Raw genomic sequence first — 14,370 nt, forward strand, 5'->3', positions numbered from 1 at the left:
ACTTGTAATAAGTTGCGTGAATCTAACCCTGAACTATAGTGCTTTGGCAGGAGATTTTTCTATAAAGAAATACAGTCGGGATTTTGTGCTACGAAATACGTATAACGGGCAAAAATCAAGTCTAACAAATTTGATAAGAGAGATATAGTCCGCCTGAATCGTCAGTCTGTTATTCATACAGAATGTTTAACTTGATATGGTGATTTAGCATAACTGTTACTCACGAACAAAATGATTCACGAAATTTAAAACTTTCGGAATTTCCGCCCAATACACATGAGACCGGGTATTTAAATTACTGAGGTGTGGCCGGGAATCAGTTAACACCATGAGTCATGGGACACTTGCAATATAGACAAGGAATTATACTGTCGTAGTGACGTGTACAATACACGGCGGTTTCACAGGGTTAAGAGTCGATTTACGAAAATCGGTGTTATTGAAAACGTATCGAATTCCGGAAATCTTTGCAAAAAGGTTGAACTGTGCAATCAGAAATTACAAGCAGGCTTTTGTGTACCGGACATGGACAATGTACTTCGGGATGCTTGGTTGATAAGACACGCTTGATGGTTAGCACAGGTGTCATGTTTCGTTGCTTTGTTGACCCATTTGGCCGCTTATCGGTTGTCCGGGTGCCGCAACAAAGTGACTTGGTGGTAACGATGTATATTTGTTTTGCAAGTTTTATCTCCAACGCGATTTATTAAGAAGACTCGCCCAAACAAGAAATGCCAAGGCTAACATGCGTAAACGTATTTATATTTATTTATATATATGCTTTCACTGCGCGAGATTAGTTCGATTTTATCCAATGCTTTTATCCTCGCCTGGGCGGTCGCAACAGCCCAGACGGGCCCAGTAAACCTAAAGGTACTACCAGGCGCCCGTGGAAGGACGCCGCAGACCACGAAAGCAATTTCACCAACATTGAATTGCGGTTTCGAATTCAATACCCACACCACGGACAAGAATCTGCCGCAAAACCGCAATAAATCGAGTAAGGCGATGTTATTTGGCGACAAAAAACGAACAGAGGTTTTGTTAAGTCGAGGTCACGACCGAATTCGAAGTAACCTTTCGGTTTATTCTAAAAATAAAACGTTTTAAAGCCATGTTAGGGAAGACAACTGTTCGAAAACTTGGCAAGAATGGCTTCCGTTGAAAGTATTTTTAGCAGGTTTCGTGCGTATTGTTTTGAAAGTACGACTTCTGCGTCAGATTAAAAACAATTCATTTCTCAGAGTACAGGGCACCAGGACCAAAATAGAAGTGAACTGAAATGCTCGGGAAACAATTCCCGGCTACTTTATGTCGTATTAACGTATTGGGAATTTCCTGCAAGTAATTGAAGAGTCATGATATAACCCCTTATAAGATTAGGTCATTTAATGTGGACGTTATTACGTGTATAAAACAATTAAATGAAATACAAGTTTTTGTGTATAAATTAACCCGTTGTGGACGCATGTAAGTTTTAAAGCTATAATTTCTAACTATGTGTCTGATGTGGGTATATTACACTAGACACGATCTATAGACACATCAGGTCGCTCCAGATCGATAAACAGTTCATATCGCAGCGATCTGAGACACGGGGCGATTCACTGCTTCAAAACAAGTTGTCGGCAGGTGTAAAGTGCCTTGGAAAGCAATTATATCCGTCGCATCCCACTTATCAGTGTAATGGGACCGCATGAGATGCAAGATTCGTTACCGGACACCCGTATACAGCCGATATGCCACACAGGCGACATTTTTTCTTGGAAAAGTAAAATAAGTTGGCAGCACTTAAAACATAATAACGTTGGGTAGTGTGTTACGTGAACTTTGAAAAGAAAATTAAAAACCAAGTTGGTTCCCGCGCAGGAAACAGACACATCATAATCATTTCTGTGTAATTTTAAGTAGGCTACAATGAACGAAAATTGCCACTGATCAATTTCCGGGTAAAATTACGGAAAAGATCAAAAGGGTGGAAATCTTAATCAAGAAGAAAACGAACTTGAAGGTAGCGACGTTTGGAGAATTTTTTAAATCGAATCAACTGGTTTGGGGTAATAACATTAACAGAAATTGGGGCACTGTAATATGTGGAACGCTTTAGAAACTCCGAATGGTGAAATATGGTAGTATTACACGAAAACACCGTATAAAAGTGACCAAACAGCCTAGGACAATGTACTTTTATAGGCCAGAAATTAAGGAATAATCACGACAAAATCAAGCTAAATTAATGTGACTCGCCCTAATGCCGACTGCCGCCTGTAGATGCCAAAATCTACCTAAAATATGTAAAATCAACTGAACAAAGAATTTTTCTAAGAAAGTTGGCTGCGTAACCCCATCCACGTTTTGGTGGAGTTCGTATTAAACAATTTGAATGTTTTGCAAAATTCTACACCAGGAATTTAGTTCAAGAGTGTACACACTGTTCACAAGCCACCTATCACCTTGAGGTCACTTTCCCAGCGAAAAGTGATTCGACATAGCTAGAAATACAACACTGCAAACTATTTTACTTCGTAATTTGATAAAATAAAGCCGGGCGGTCAAGCGGCAACGTTGAAAGGCATTTATCATGTAGAACTAAGAACTGACAACGGCTAAAATTTAAAAAAATGCAAAGGACAGATCGCAGTAAATGGAAACATAATTACTTGGTGCAAATAGTTACCGAACCAATGCCTATACGAAGAGGTACAAGATACATAACATAATAGAATATGGAGTTATTTACCTTTAAGTGTAAATCTCAGGCTCGGCAAAAACAGCCTATGAAAATACCTAATCAATTAGAAACACTGCATAAACGACGCTTCCAGAATCGCCAAAAATGTTGAAACAGTATCAGACACCTTCCATCAGTTTAGGATAGTATGTTACACTCCCTAAACAAAAAAACGACTTAACCTATCAACCACTGGGTGTTCGATGCTCATGTTTCAGGTGATATGTTGCCGCTACAACGAAAGGCGTTCCGGGACGTTAAGGACAAGGCAGCCGTGCCAAGAAGCGCTAACTGCCTTGAAGTTTCGGAAAATTAGTCCCGTGTGGTTTACAAGTGATTTGGGCCGGTTGTTTACAGGTCGTAATAGTTCAATGCACTCAATCTGTTTTGCATCGGGTAACAAGAATCACAATAACCACGCCTTAAGCATGTATGTATGGAATTGTACCTTTGCTAATTTGGACGCTACACTATTATAGCTTAGTGCAACTGTAATAAATTACGTGAATATAACCCTGACGGTGATCATTAAGTATAGGACGGTTCTTGTGTAAAGAAATACAGCAGAGAACGTTTCTTCATATAAACCGTATATAATAAATTTGTAGTGGTTCTGGTGGGTCTGCTTTTTTAAAACAAGGTGTCATGGCTCAAAAACAATTAGATTCACTGAGTTAGCGCCATTCATTTCGCAGTGTGATAATAAAACGTCGGTTTCACTTCCCGCAAACGTTTTAATAAACGGGATTCGAGTTGGAGGAGTTTTCAATTTTCATTTTCCATGATCTCGGTAATTGGAAATTTGAATAGGACTGGTGGTCTGCGGTTCACGGTCTTGACAGTTCGAATCAGATTGAGAACTTTTTAAAGGAACCTATAATAATGGACGAACTAACGGCGAAGGAATTGGGACTTTCAACATTTTTACCGTTTCTTAACTACATAACTAAAATATGTTGTGTTTTTTAAGTAGTTTATATAATTTTTTTGTATGTAAGAATTTGGCGGAAGATTTCTAACACACTTTTTTAATTCTTATTGCTGACGATTTTATTCGTCCTTAAGTATTTGCCGTGTATTTAAAACCTGTTCGAGTATATATAGGTATTGTTAAGCATTATACAGGCTGTGTCTGTACAATGGAATTGAATGTCACTGTGTGTTGCTGGATTTGTTTTCGTAGCTGTAAAGTGCAGATAACTACGCTTCGAGTAAGATAGTGCTGAAGCCGATATATTGATCTACGCGATCTTTAACTCGCATGGAAAAGATAACATGAGACATCCGATGCGGCCACACGCTGTAATGTATATCTTGGTGTTGGGTTACCAAATGACGCGCAAGGTGCATACGTCACTGTCGACGTCAATTAATATTATTTTCAATAGATTAGATATTAACATTAAATGCGTTTTAATGCAAATGCTCGATCGTGACTGGTTATCCCTTGGAGAGATTCCGGAATTGAGTTATGTCTTTCCAATGCACAAGCTGGACCTAATGGGTGTCAGAAATGGCGGAGTGAATAAGGTCATGCACATCCAGAGCGCAAATAAGGTTTGCCGCATTTTAACTAAGTTAAGCACCCGATGCGCGGTGCAGGGGTATACAGGCTGCTGTTCGAGGTGGAAATAGAAAATCCCGGGCCGTTTTCTCTAGGGTTTCCAGAGGCGTCATATACAATAATTGAGTATAACCGGTGAAACCATAAGGGAATAACAGATCGGTTGCTATTTGAACGAAGTTAAGTGCCCATGACACAACCTGGGACCTTTGTGCAAAGATCGTGTGGTTTGGAATTTGAAAGCGACAGTGGAAGTGTGTCGTCGTATAAAACCACGTACACATGCAATATTCATTCTTTATCGTCAAGGTCAATCGGCCATGAATGATTTATGTCAAAATTAGAAGACTCGGCTCGCTGATGAAGCAATTCTTGCATGTAACTGAGTTCGATCCGGATTGTAAAATATATAATTTTGTTCGTACGGATTTTAACAGAAAGTTACGACAATTTTCGCAACACAGTCAAACTTGGTCATTTTTTTTTATTTTAACTGTTTAGTTAAATAATGGTAGCTATTTTTTGGTTTATTTAAAGTTTTTTAGAAAATAAACCCTACTTTACGATTTTAGGCTAAATCTTTTGCAAAACGTGTTTATGGATTTCGTTGAGATATCAAGTTAAAATAAAAATCAATGCCAATTTACTATTTTCGCCGCAAAACTCGTCTGAAATGGCTAATTGTAATCGATGAGCTGCCAAGTGTCTGTTACACGTATATAGTTTATCTGTGCATCTGATCGAGTTTCAGATACTAAAAGGCGACAAAAACGAAGCTCTATTTAGCTACTGACCAAGACGAATGGGTGTTCGTAAAAAACACTGCAAAAATCGCATCAGCGCTTATAGAAGACTACATTACAGAACGCGCATAAATGTGTTGGGGTACAATGGTCCATGTTTTGTTCTATTTTTTTATTCCGTCAAAAACAAATAATATGTACAGAAACATATTATAATCATACCCTCACAGCTTTAAAAGAGCATTATTAATGTTAAAAACCGACTTGGAAAATATGGGATAATATGTGTTAACGGTATCTTTCTAACCCCACAGTACTACATACTTTTACCTTACTATGACATGTCTAACAGTAGAACATTGTTGTAAGCGTAATATTTCAACTTGTATATATATAAATATTTCGAAATTATGCTTTCTTTTCATTGCCGTCACCATAAATGCATTATAAATTTTTTCACTTCAACAAATAATCCCTTGCGGTTTTCGAAGCGAGGTACAATTTCCTTATTTTAACTGTCCGACGTTGTTAAAACGAAATACAGATACGGAAAATGTCATTTCTGTAACCATTTTATATGGCGGTAAACCACTCTGTGACAGAACGGTTTGAAAATGTCCATTTTCGGTCTTTTTGAATTAACCATTTTCAATTAAAATTATTTTGAATACTGTCTATTGTGGGTATTTTAGTGCCTCTTATGCTGCTTATCGTAAAAAGATACGGAAATCGTGCACTTGATAGCAGTAAATATAACGTTGTGGTTTCGCTGAATAAGCAATAACTTCATGTAGACTGAAATCGGTGCAAAGATCTGTGTTTTCATATTTTTGGGCAAGCACGAGTTTCGTGTAGACTTTGCGCGTGTTTACATCTCATATACACCGCTTACATAATCGACAGTACAGTTGTACAAGCTACAAAACAGGCTCGGTTATCGATTTTTAGGTAGCTCGCCTATAGCCTGTTAGATTAGCGTGAGCAAATATAGTACTGGCACGAGATTTTTGGTTACAGATTTGAGCTGAATCCCGAGTTGCCTCTATTAGCAAGTCGATGAGGGGCGGCAGATCGACTGATCTAAATATTTAATGAGTTTGTACACGACTCGAAGTTGGTCCGATGCAACATAGAAGATAAGAACACCGATTGACATTTAGCCGACAGCCCTATAACCAAGCTATGGTGGTAAACTATATGATATCTTACCTGTGAAATTAGCACTGATGGTATACGGAATTACACCATGGGGCCATTTTCTCTCTTGTCGAGCAGTTGCAGCTCTACGAGTCCGTTTAAATACTTCCTCTGCTCTTTGTCGTCTGCTCTTGTACCGAAGTCGCCTGTGTCTATTCCTCCTTCGCCCTGTGACAAATGAAAACAAATTTTTAGATTGCATTTAGACTAATACTATTTCAAAGATATAACATTTAAATCTAAAACGACAATCCCTAACCAACTTAAGTTTTTTTTGCACTCAGTTTTCCAAACATTTCAGAATTTGTTGGTGTTTTATCTATCGAAAAATGACCAAGACTTTTATTTATCTAACTTTGTAAGTAACTGATGTTTAACTAATACCTTTTCGTTTACGTTTTCTATTTCTACGCCCGCCCCTTCTGCGACCCGCCCTTGCTACGTCATCAATATCCATGACGTCACTACGTCGTCTGGATACCTCTCGGTCAAGAACCAAAGATAGTTCTCGTAGATTTGGGATTCCTGTTCTTAATGTATCGCCGGTGGTTCGAACAGGCGTATTGGTACGGTTGCCTTGGCTTGAATTGTACGAAGCAAAAACCTGATACAGAGAATATGCAATGATAAAAATATGATGATTTGATTTAAAGCAACTGATAAGAATGGGGTAATAGGACAAATTTGACCTAAATCCCAAGTCTTTGAGGAAAAACCCAGTCATTCATTAAACTAAAATACTTTTTAAATAGATTCCTATACATAGTGCAGTTTGTTCAGTTGAGATATAGTTATTCCAGTGCGATGACGTACCTCTGACGTCATGTTTGAAGGTGACGCCACGTCAAAATCTAAAGTTGCTTGTTGACGTTGAACGTTCTTTCTTGACTTTCTGTTCCGCCGTCTCTTTTTTCTTCCGCGCCCTTTTCTTCTCCGGCGGTTGGGGTTGGAGCTGGGACTTGGGGGTGAAGACATGACGTCACCGATTGGGGACCGGGTTGGGGTTGCCGGTGCTTTCCCGACGTTTTGAATGAAATCGTCGGCAGTTTCACCGAAGATATTTTCTACGTCTTCTTCATCTAAAGCAATGTCGCCAAGAAAAAGTCCTAAAAAATTAAGTTGTTTTTTAACAAGGTTGGATTTCTGATATTGGAGTTTCTAGAATTTAAGTTAATTCTGTTAACAATGTAATTAAATGTATTACAATGTTGGTTTAACCTTTAACGTGAGCTTAAATCATAAAGATTCGCATGTTTATATACCGGATTTTACAACTAATCTTTTACAACGCATTTAAATACAGGATATCCAGTCAATATTAATCCTATAAATTTCACATATAGATTGAATTCAAGCTACTGTATGCGTCCGATAAGAACAATGAAAGTTATACCACTTATACGTATCTGTTTATTGGTCAGAATGAAATTCGATTTTACTGCGTCGACCAAACCAAGCTTCCGCACAAGCCTGGTAGCCTCGGTCGAAAATAATGTATATTGTACGAAATATCGACCAGTAAGTGTATATAGATTGCGGCGTAATGCAATCGCAGGATTTTGCCCAGTCTGTCTGGTACACAAAAAGTAGTATTACATAACCTACTATAAGTGAACGAGTGAAATTTATATTCCATTATTAGCTGAGACCTTTCTATGCTGAATTGTATTTAACAAATACCAAAGACAGTAGTTTTGTAACCTATCCTTTTCCCACCAATAAATTTACAAGTTACATGTTATTTCCTTTTGATTAGAACATGGAAATACTGTATTTTGCGGGGTTTTGGCGGTTGGGCTATAAAATATACGTTTATGTGAGAATGTGTACACATATACACTGGTTATTTTGAAAAGTCTTGATTTGAATGGCAGTCACGGTCACGTGTGCCCAATACGTCACGGCCGGTGGCGATGTGACGTCACAAAAGTCGTCTACGTCACGGCTAAAGGTGGGGCTAGGTGAAAGGGTGGTCGTTTCAGTCGCGTGACAATCTTTCGCAGTGGCGATCTACCGAAAAATTGACAAACAAGACCAACAGAAGTTCGTAAACGTGGGTTTGGCTTCCATTAAAGCAACCTAGCACCAATTTTGCGGATCGAAAACACTTTTTCTTGTGGGACAGGACTAAAATTTAAAGTTTAATTTGCTATGTCCTTTAGACTTTCTGACTACAGTATTATATTTCAAAACCGTGTGTTTTAAAGCGAAAATGCAGGGAATGGTGTGAATCTAATTCTTGCAGTTTCAGCGACCGATAATTAAAATAGGATTTGCTGTTTTTCGTACACTTTCTCACGCCGATTGTACAACTAGCTGTCGAAGTTATGGTAAGCTTATCCTAACGAACAACGTCGATCAGTATAGACAGATGTAATTCCTTTCGGCAGATGCCATGATTTTTTGACTTTTAATGATTTTGACATTCTGATTTAAATTTCTTAAAATTTTTGAGCGTTAATAATAGGATTATTACTAGAATTATTGGTTCAACATTTTGGAACACAACTTTTTAGATGTTCTATAAAAGCGAGTTCATTTTTCGCCACGAACCGACCACATTTTCCCACGCAAAAGCGATCAGTCACGTCGCTGCGACCTACAAGTGTTTTGCGACTAATTGCCGCTCGGAAACGGGCACACAGTGTATCGGATGTCCGTAGCATTACAATCGACAGGTGCAGGTGTCCTGCTTTTGAGTGGCCGATTCGAGCACTCTTGGCAGACCGGTTAGCCATTAAAAGGATGCGCAATTACAGCTTACAATGACATACCTAAAATTCATAGACGGTAGCGACAAGCACCACTGAAGGAAATTTGTTTGTCTCCCAAAATAAAACACTCTTTAAGCGATTCGATTGCACGTTCTCTTGCCAACAGTCAACGAGGCAGAAACAGTTGCCAATCAAACAGTGCGCGTGCCATTAAAATACCGAGGCCAGTGCCATGCGCCTACGTCATCCGTAGCGTCATAGATAAAGCGCATTCTCTCCGGCAGTTAGTTCCGTGGCGGTTACACATCCTGGCCCGGGGTGCGAAATTACGACCGTGAGCTAACAATTTGTCTCAGCTCAGTTTACGAAAAGGTTGAAGGTGAATTTGTTCCCCGATTCGGTTCAAGGGCCTGCGAGAGTTTCTTGGACGACGGACAATGTTGTGAGGGCTTCAAATAACCCAGAACTGTTGTCCTTTCAAGAAGGACAACTGTCAGTCAAGTCGACGGAAACGTTCCAGTCGTCAGTGTTGTATTTGTCGCAACGATTCGGTGAATGGATCTTTTTCACCTGACGACGCGCGCTCCAAGTGCGTCATTCCCAAACACGATTGAAATAGCCCGAACGCACGAACACACGGAAAGGGCGAAGTGTTTAGATTGACCAGCGTTAAAGGCTCCGGTATCTTGTACGCCGGAAAAGAAACGATTTTGGATGATACACAACCAAAAGCAAAGTACACATACGGCCGGTTCAATCTTACAGTATCATATAGTGGTGTCCCGAGGTCGTGAAAGGCCTTTATGGAAAACCGACGGCGAGCATGAATAAGTTTTGTTGTCGCTGCAGTAGCCGCGCAACCACAACAAGTAATGAAGATAACCATGACGTCGCCAGATCGTTGTTTTGTTTTTAACTTACTTGGTACGTAGGAAGTCTCCTGCTGCGAATTTTCGCCACAACATGATCGCTTTTTTAAAGCGAAGACAGAGATCACGAGCGTTAAAATACAGCGTGGTTCTATAGGCCAAAGTCCATACCACAAAACTTACAAGAAATACAAAAGAACAAATGAAAACCCATATGACGGTAAAGAGTGCGGCAATGTTATATCATTAAAAGTAATAGAAAAGTTCTTTAGGTTTATGACTACAGCTTTCTGGAAACAGAGTATGGACATTTATTAAAGCGGCTGTTGATGGTAAGCGGTCATTGAAAGCAGCGGTCATCATAAATGCAATAAGAAAAAGACCTCGTAAAGTGAGATTCGCTTGTTCGGGTGGAATGCGTTAATATCAGTTACTTAAACGAGCGTGGCCGGCGTATTTAGTCGGTAAATATGGTAGGTGCACAATTTCTTTCAGCCGCAACGTACCTCTTGAACTGCGCAAATAAACGATGACATTCGACGATGCGACGATAAAGAATAAACTATGTATTTGATCAGGTTAGCCATCGAAATGCGGGTTCCGATGCGCCATGATAAAGACACGGGGCGAAGTGAGTAACTTGGACGGCAAACACCTCGTCTCATGTATGATGCTTATCGTAATTCGGAATCAGAATCCAAGAGACCGTGGAAATTGGATTCAGATTTTACCTTGTGCTTTCATGAGTCAACCGAGCACGATATGTGGGGCAAGAACTTGATTTTAAAAAGATGGTGATTTAATTTAACTGGAGTTTCCTATCCAGGTGCCCTCGCTGTCACTTTGTTATTGATTTCGCGACAGTGGGTTAACATAAGACGTCCATAAACAGAACAGACTGTGCAAAAGGTTGTGGCTAATTATAGACGTTTAACGGCGTTGGTGGATACGCTTTCCGATAATAAACTTTCACGGTTCAAATTCGCCGAGCGAGATTTTGCGAGATGGCCAAAAAGTTTAGGTATGCTTGCGTCAGAAAATCGAATTTTGCGGTCCAGGCAGCCATCGCAGTGAGCGACTGATTGAGATTGATGAGCACAAGGTTCCAACTACAGGGCAGCAGCGTAAGCCACACTCGCATATGATCGGATCGATTCGTTACTTCAAATGGTACAGGCTGCGTGCTTCGAATCGCAGATAAACATACGACTTTCAATGTATGGTGTTTTCCGCCTAATGGCCTTTATGAGCAGGACACCCACGAGTCGTGAGCGTTATATCATAACCTGTAACCCGAGCGTCATGGTAAACCAATTAACTTGCGTTGTATAAACAAATATTGTCGCGTTTTTACAGCAGAGCAACTTGACCGAAGCGGCATAAATACACTGTACATGTGGGGTATACAGTGATGGAAAAATACAACTTATAAATCGAAAAATGGATATACCTGCTAGACCTAATGTATTAAAATTGTACAAGCGCATCTAAAATGTGAAGTTAATGTAAAATTCAGGTACATTCAAATATTATATGACTGTCGAGTTTAAATTGCAGCAACCACATGCAGCAACCGCTCCATTCATTGGGGAGCTTCAATAGAGAAAATAACCTTTGTCTATTATTGAGCGGGAAACACACTGAATAGATAGAAGAGTATATTTTATTTGAATTGGCGATATGGGAGCTTGAATAAACGGACACGGGCGCATGTAATGGCAACAAATTAGCGTCAACTGGTAAACAATATCAGCTAACTCGAGGAAGTGGGGATGCTATTATTGATGTGGCGGTTAAAGCTCGGTATACTTGAAAGCTGCAAGATTCTTTGAGAAACTGACAATGGGGCATCGCTATTGTTTATGATTGTACACAATGTATGTCTATTGTTGCGGCGGTGTTTGAAGCGGCGGAAGTGCGGCAATCGTGGCTTTTAGCTTCCGACGTACAAACTTAATTGGCGGGCTGGGAGTTTGAACTATTATGTCACCTTGGACGGTTTTTTACCATTGATTGACCGCGCTTTGGGATTTTTTGTGCACAGCAGTTCAAGTCTACATGCGGCTTATATTTATTGGCAGCTATATGCGCATATAATTATAAAAGCGATTGGTCTTCGCTGATAACGATTACTGTTTACTGATTACGGTCAAAAATGAGCGCGCGTCAACAAAACAGTTTAAGCCGCTACAGATTTTAATGAATAGTTTGCGCTAATCCTTTAGTTTTGTTTACTTGTTGGGGTGGACTTTCATTAAAAACGAGCAACGCCGACCACGAAAGCCTTAAAAATAACAACAATAATTCAACAGATCGCCCTGGGAGAGCATAAGCTGCAAGGAAAACTACCGCCGGCATGTAGATAGTGGATTACACGCGGACATCGCAAATAATCGTGCTTGCAACGTAGTGCTAATTACGATCAAGCCTGGGATCACATAATTAGGTGTAAATTGACTGGGAAGGGTTTTTAATAACAAGGGGATTCTTTTTAACCTTTAGGTTTTAAAACTTTGGCAGTGTAGTGCCTTGATAAATTTACACTCTGAAAATACGGGTCTATATCTAGCGTCGGTTTTGCATATACGCGACCTAATTAAAAACTGCCTTGTACTTAACTTCAAAATTAATAAAACTTACCAAAAAGAAACGGTTTATAAAAGGTTTTAGATAAGATTGCCTTCTCGGGTTTTATAGCTACTCTAAAATATCGTTGATTATTTCCTAAAAACACGACTCTAAAATGTGGAATATTATGAGCTAGCTAACGGCGTATACATATTACCCAACCCTAAATGTATAAAGCTTGACCAGTGTATGTTACAACGAATACAGTGTATGTTACAACGAATACAGTACTTAGTTTTTAGTTCACAAATTAATCACCATTTGCCGTCTATTGAGACGATCAATCCACCATAATCTTGACATTATAAAATGAGTCAGCCGCGTTTTGAGGATTTTGAAAATACCGAGGTCTACGAGACCCCCGCATTGGTAAAATATCCCTTCTCCTAAATTTATGCTTACGCGCTGTTTCATCAAACGATATTTAGGCCACGAAAGTTCTATATATGTAAACAATTCTTAACTGGGGTTAAGAGTTTTAAACAAACATTCAATACGTAATTCCTACTTTCCGGTCGATTTACCTATGTATGCCGTAATGTTTGCTAATACGGCCTTGTGTATAAAACTTTTACTGTCGTCCAAGCGTGTATCTTATGAGTAGCGTATGGGGATTTCTTTTACAAGTTTATTTGATTGATTGCTAAAACGCATCCCTGAAATTTCTTGAGTTTTAATGAAAGTGTTTTATACCACAAGTAATTTTAGTAAACCAACAGGTTAAGAATTCACTTACTAGCTTTGCATGGGTCCTTTGTATTGGCTAGGCTCTCTTCTGGTAAGTCTTCAAAAAGCGCCGGCGTCGATGAAAGCCTTTGCGTTGGCGATGGTACACTCTGGGCTGCTACCCCGACGCTGTAAGAAAACTCCCGCGGAAAAATGATCATCAGAATTACGGCAACGGCGGCCGAAAGTTCCCTTCTCCGTATCCTCATTGAAAACGGCATTCTAGTGTTCGTTTTAGAAATCCGATGACGGTTACAGTTTTTATTTGTACTGGTGACCTGCACCGTTTCGTATATAGTTTTTGTAACTGACTTTGAAACTTTGCTCTTAAGTTCTGCACTGCAGAAATTTTGTCCGCTGTAGAATGTTTCAGTCTTTCGAAATTGTTTGCACTTGCAATTATTTGCCTCTTTTACCAGCCCTGTATGGGTCGTTGTCACTACCATTCTGATGGCGTGTGGCAAGCGCAGTTAACATATATCGCACTTGGGACTATCGCTTCTTCTACTCACTTACTACTCAGTTACGAACGTCAGTCATGGCTCTTGTCTTTCCAAAACCCGCACTCGAAAAAAGAATCTTGCGCATTCTCCTTTTTTCCTTCAGACAAACACGCCAGCCACGCGCTCGTCTTATACCGCAGGCAGAGCTTTTCCGGCGTTCCCCTAATGTTAATCAGCAATAAAATAAACGCCAGAATCAATACGGTTTAGTAATTAATCGAGACCACTTAGTACTATTACTCGAAAGTGTATAGCGCTATATAAACAAGTAGAGTATAACTGAATCACTCAAGAAACAACTCCGAATACAACACACACATACAAGTTTTCCTAATACACACATAAGTCTATTTCCTGTTAGCCATATCTCCAATAACCGAATATGAACGCATTCCCCCTCCAAAACGTGTTTATTCTGCTATAATCCGGCACTGGCACACTATATTTTATAAATCTTTGATCATCTCTACGCGAAGATTGTCGAATGAACGCAATACGACCTGCATTTATTATTTAACATCCAATCACAAGTTCATTTTAGTTGGCACTGCCAAATAATGCGAACCGATCGAACATAATCGAGCTATGCTGGGTGGTGGTAATGAACTATTTGAAGATCTTTCCTTCCGAACCAGTTGTCTTTAGTTAAACGACTGTCGTTTTATCGTTATTTTGCAATTTTCTATATAGTAGTT

At 39.5% G+C, this 14,370-nt stretch overlaps 1 protein-coding gene across 1 annotated transcript in view; it reads right to left on the minus strand.

Annotated features, from left to right (window-relative positions):
* Positions 1-13,702, minus strand: part of tolloid (Tolloid protein) — a 26,448-nt gene extending 12,746 nt beyond the window's left edge. The window contains 4 exon segments of the mRNA NM_001078372.1: positions 6,248-6,403; positions 6,620-6,839; positions 7,049-7,341; positions 13,183-13,702. Of these exon segments, the coding sequence (NP_001071840.1) occupies positions 6,248-6,403; positions 6,620-6,839; positions 7,049-7,341; positions 13,183-13,618 (1,105 nt within the window). The 5' untranslated portion in view covers positions 13,619-13,702.
* Between the last annotated feature and the right edge of the window lie 668 nt (positions 13,703-14,370).

The sequence above is a fragment of the Ciona intestinalis genome, chromosome 12 (assembly GCF_000224145.3).
Source record: "Ciona intestinalis chromosome 12, KH, whole genome shotgun sequence".
NCBI classification, from domain to species: Eukaryota; Metazoa; Chordata; class Ascidiacea; order Phlebobranchia; family Cionidae; genus Ciona; species Ciona intestinalis.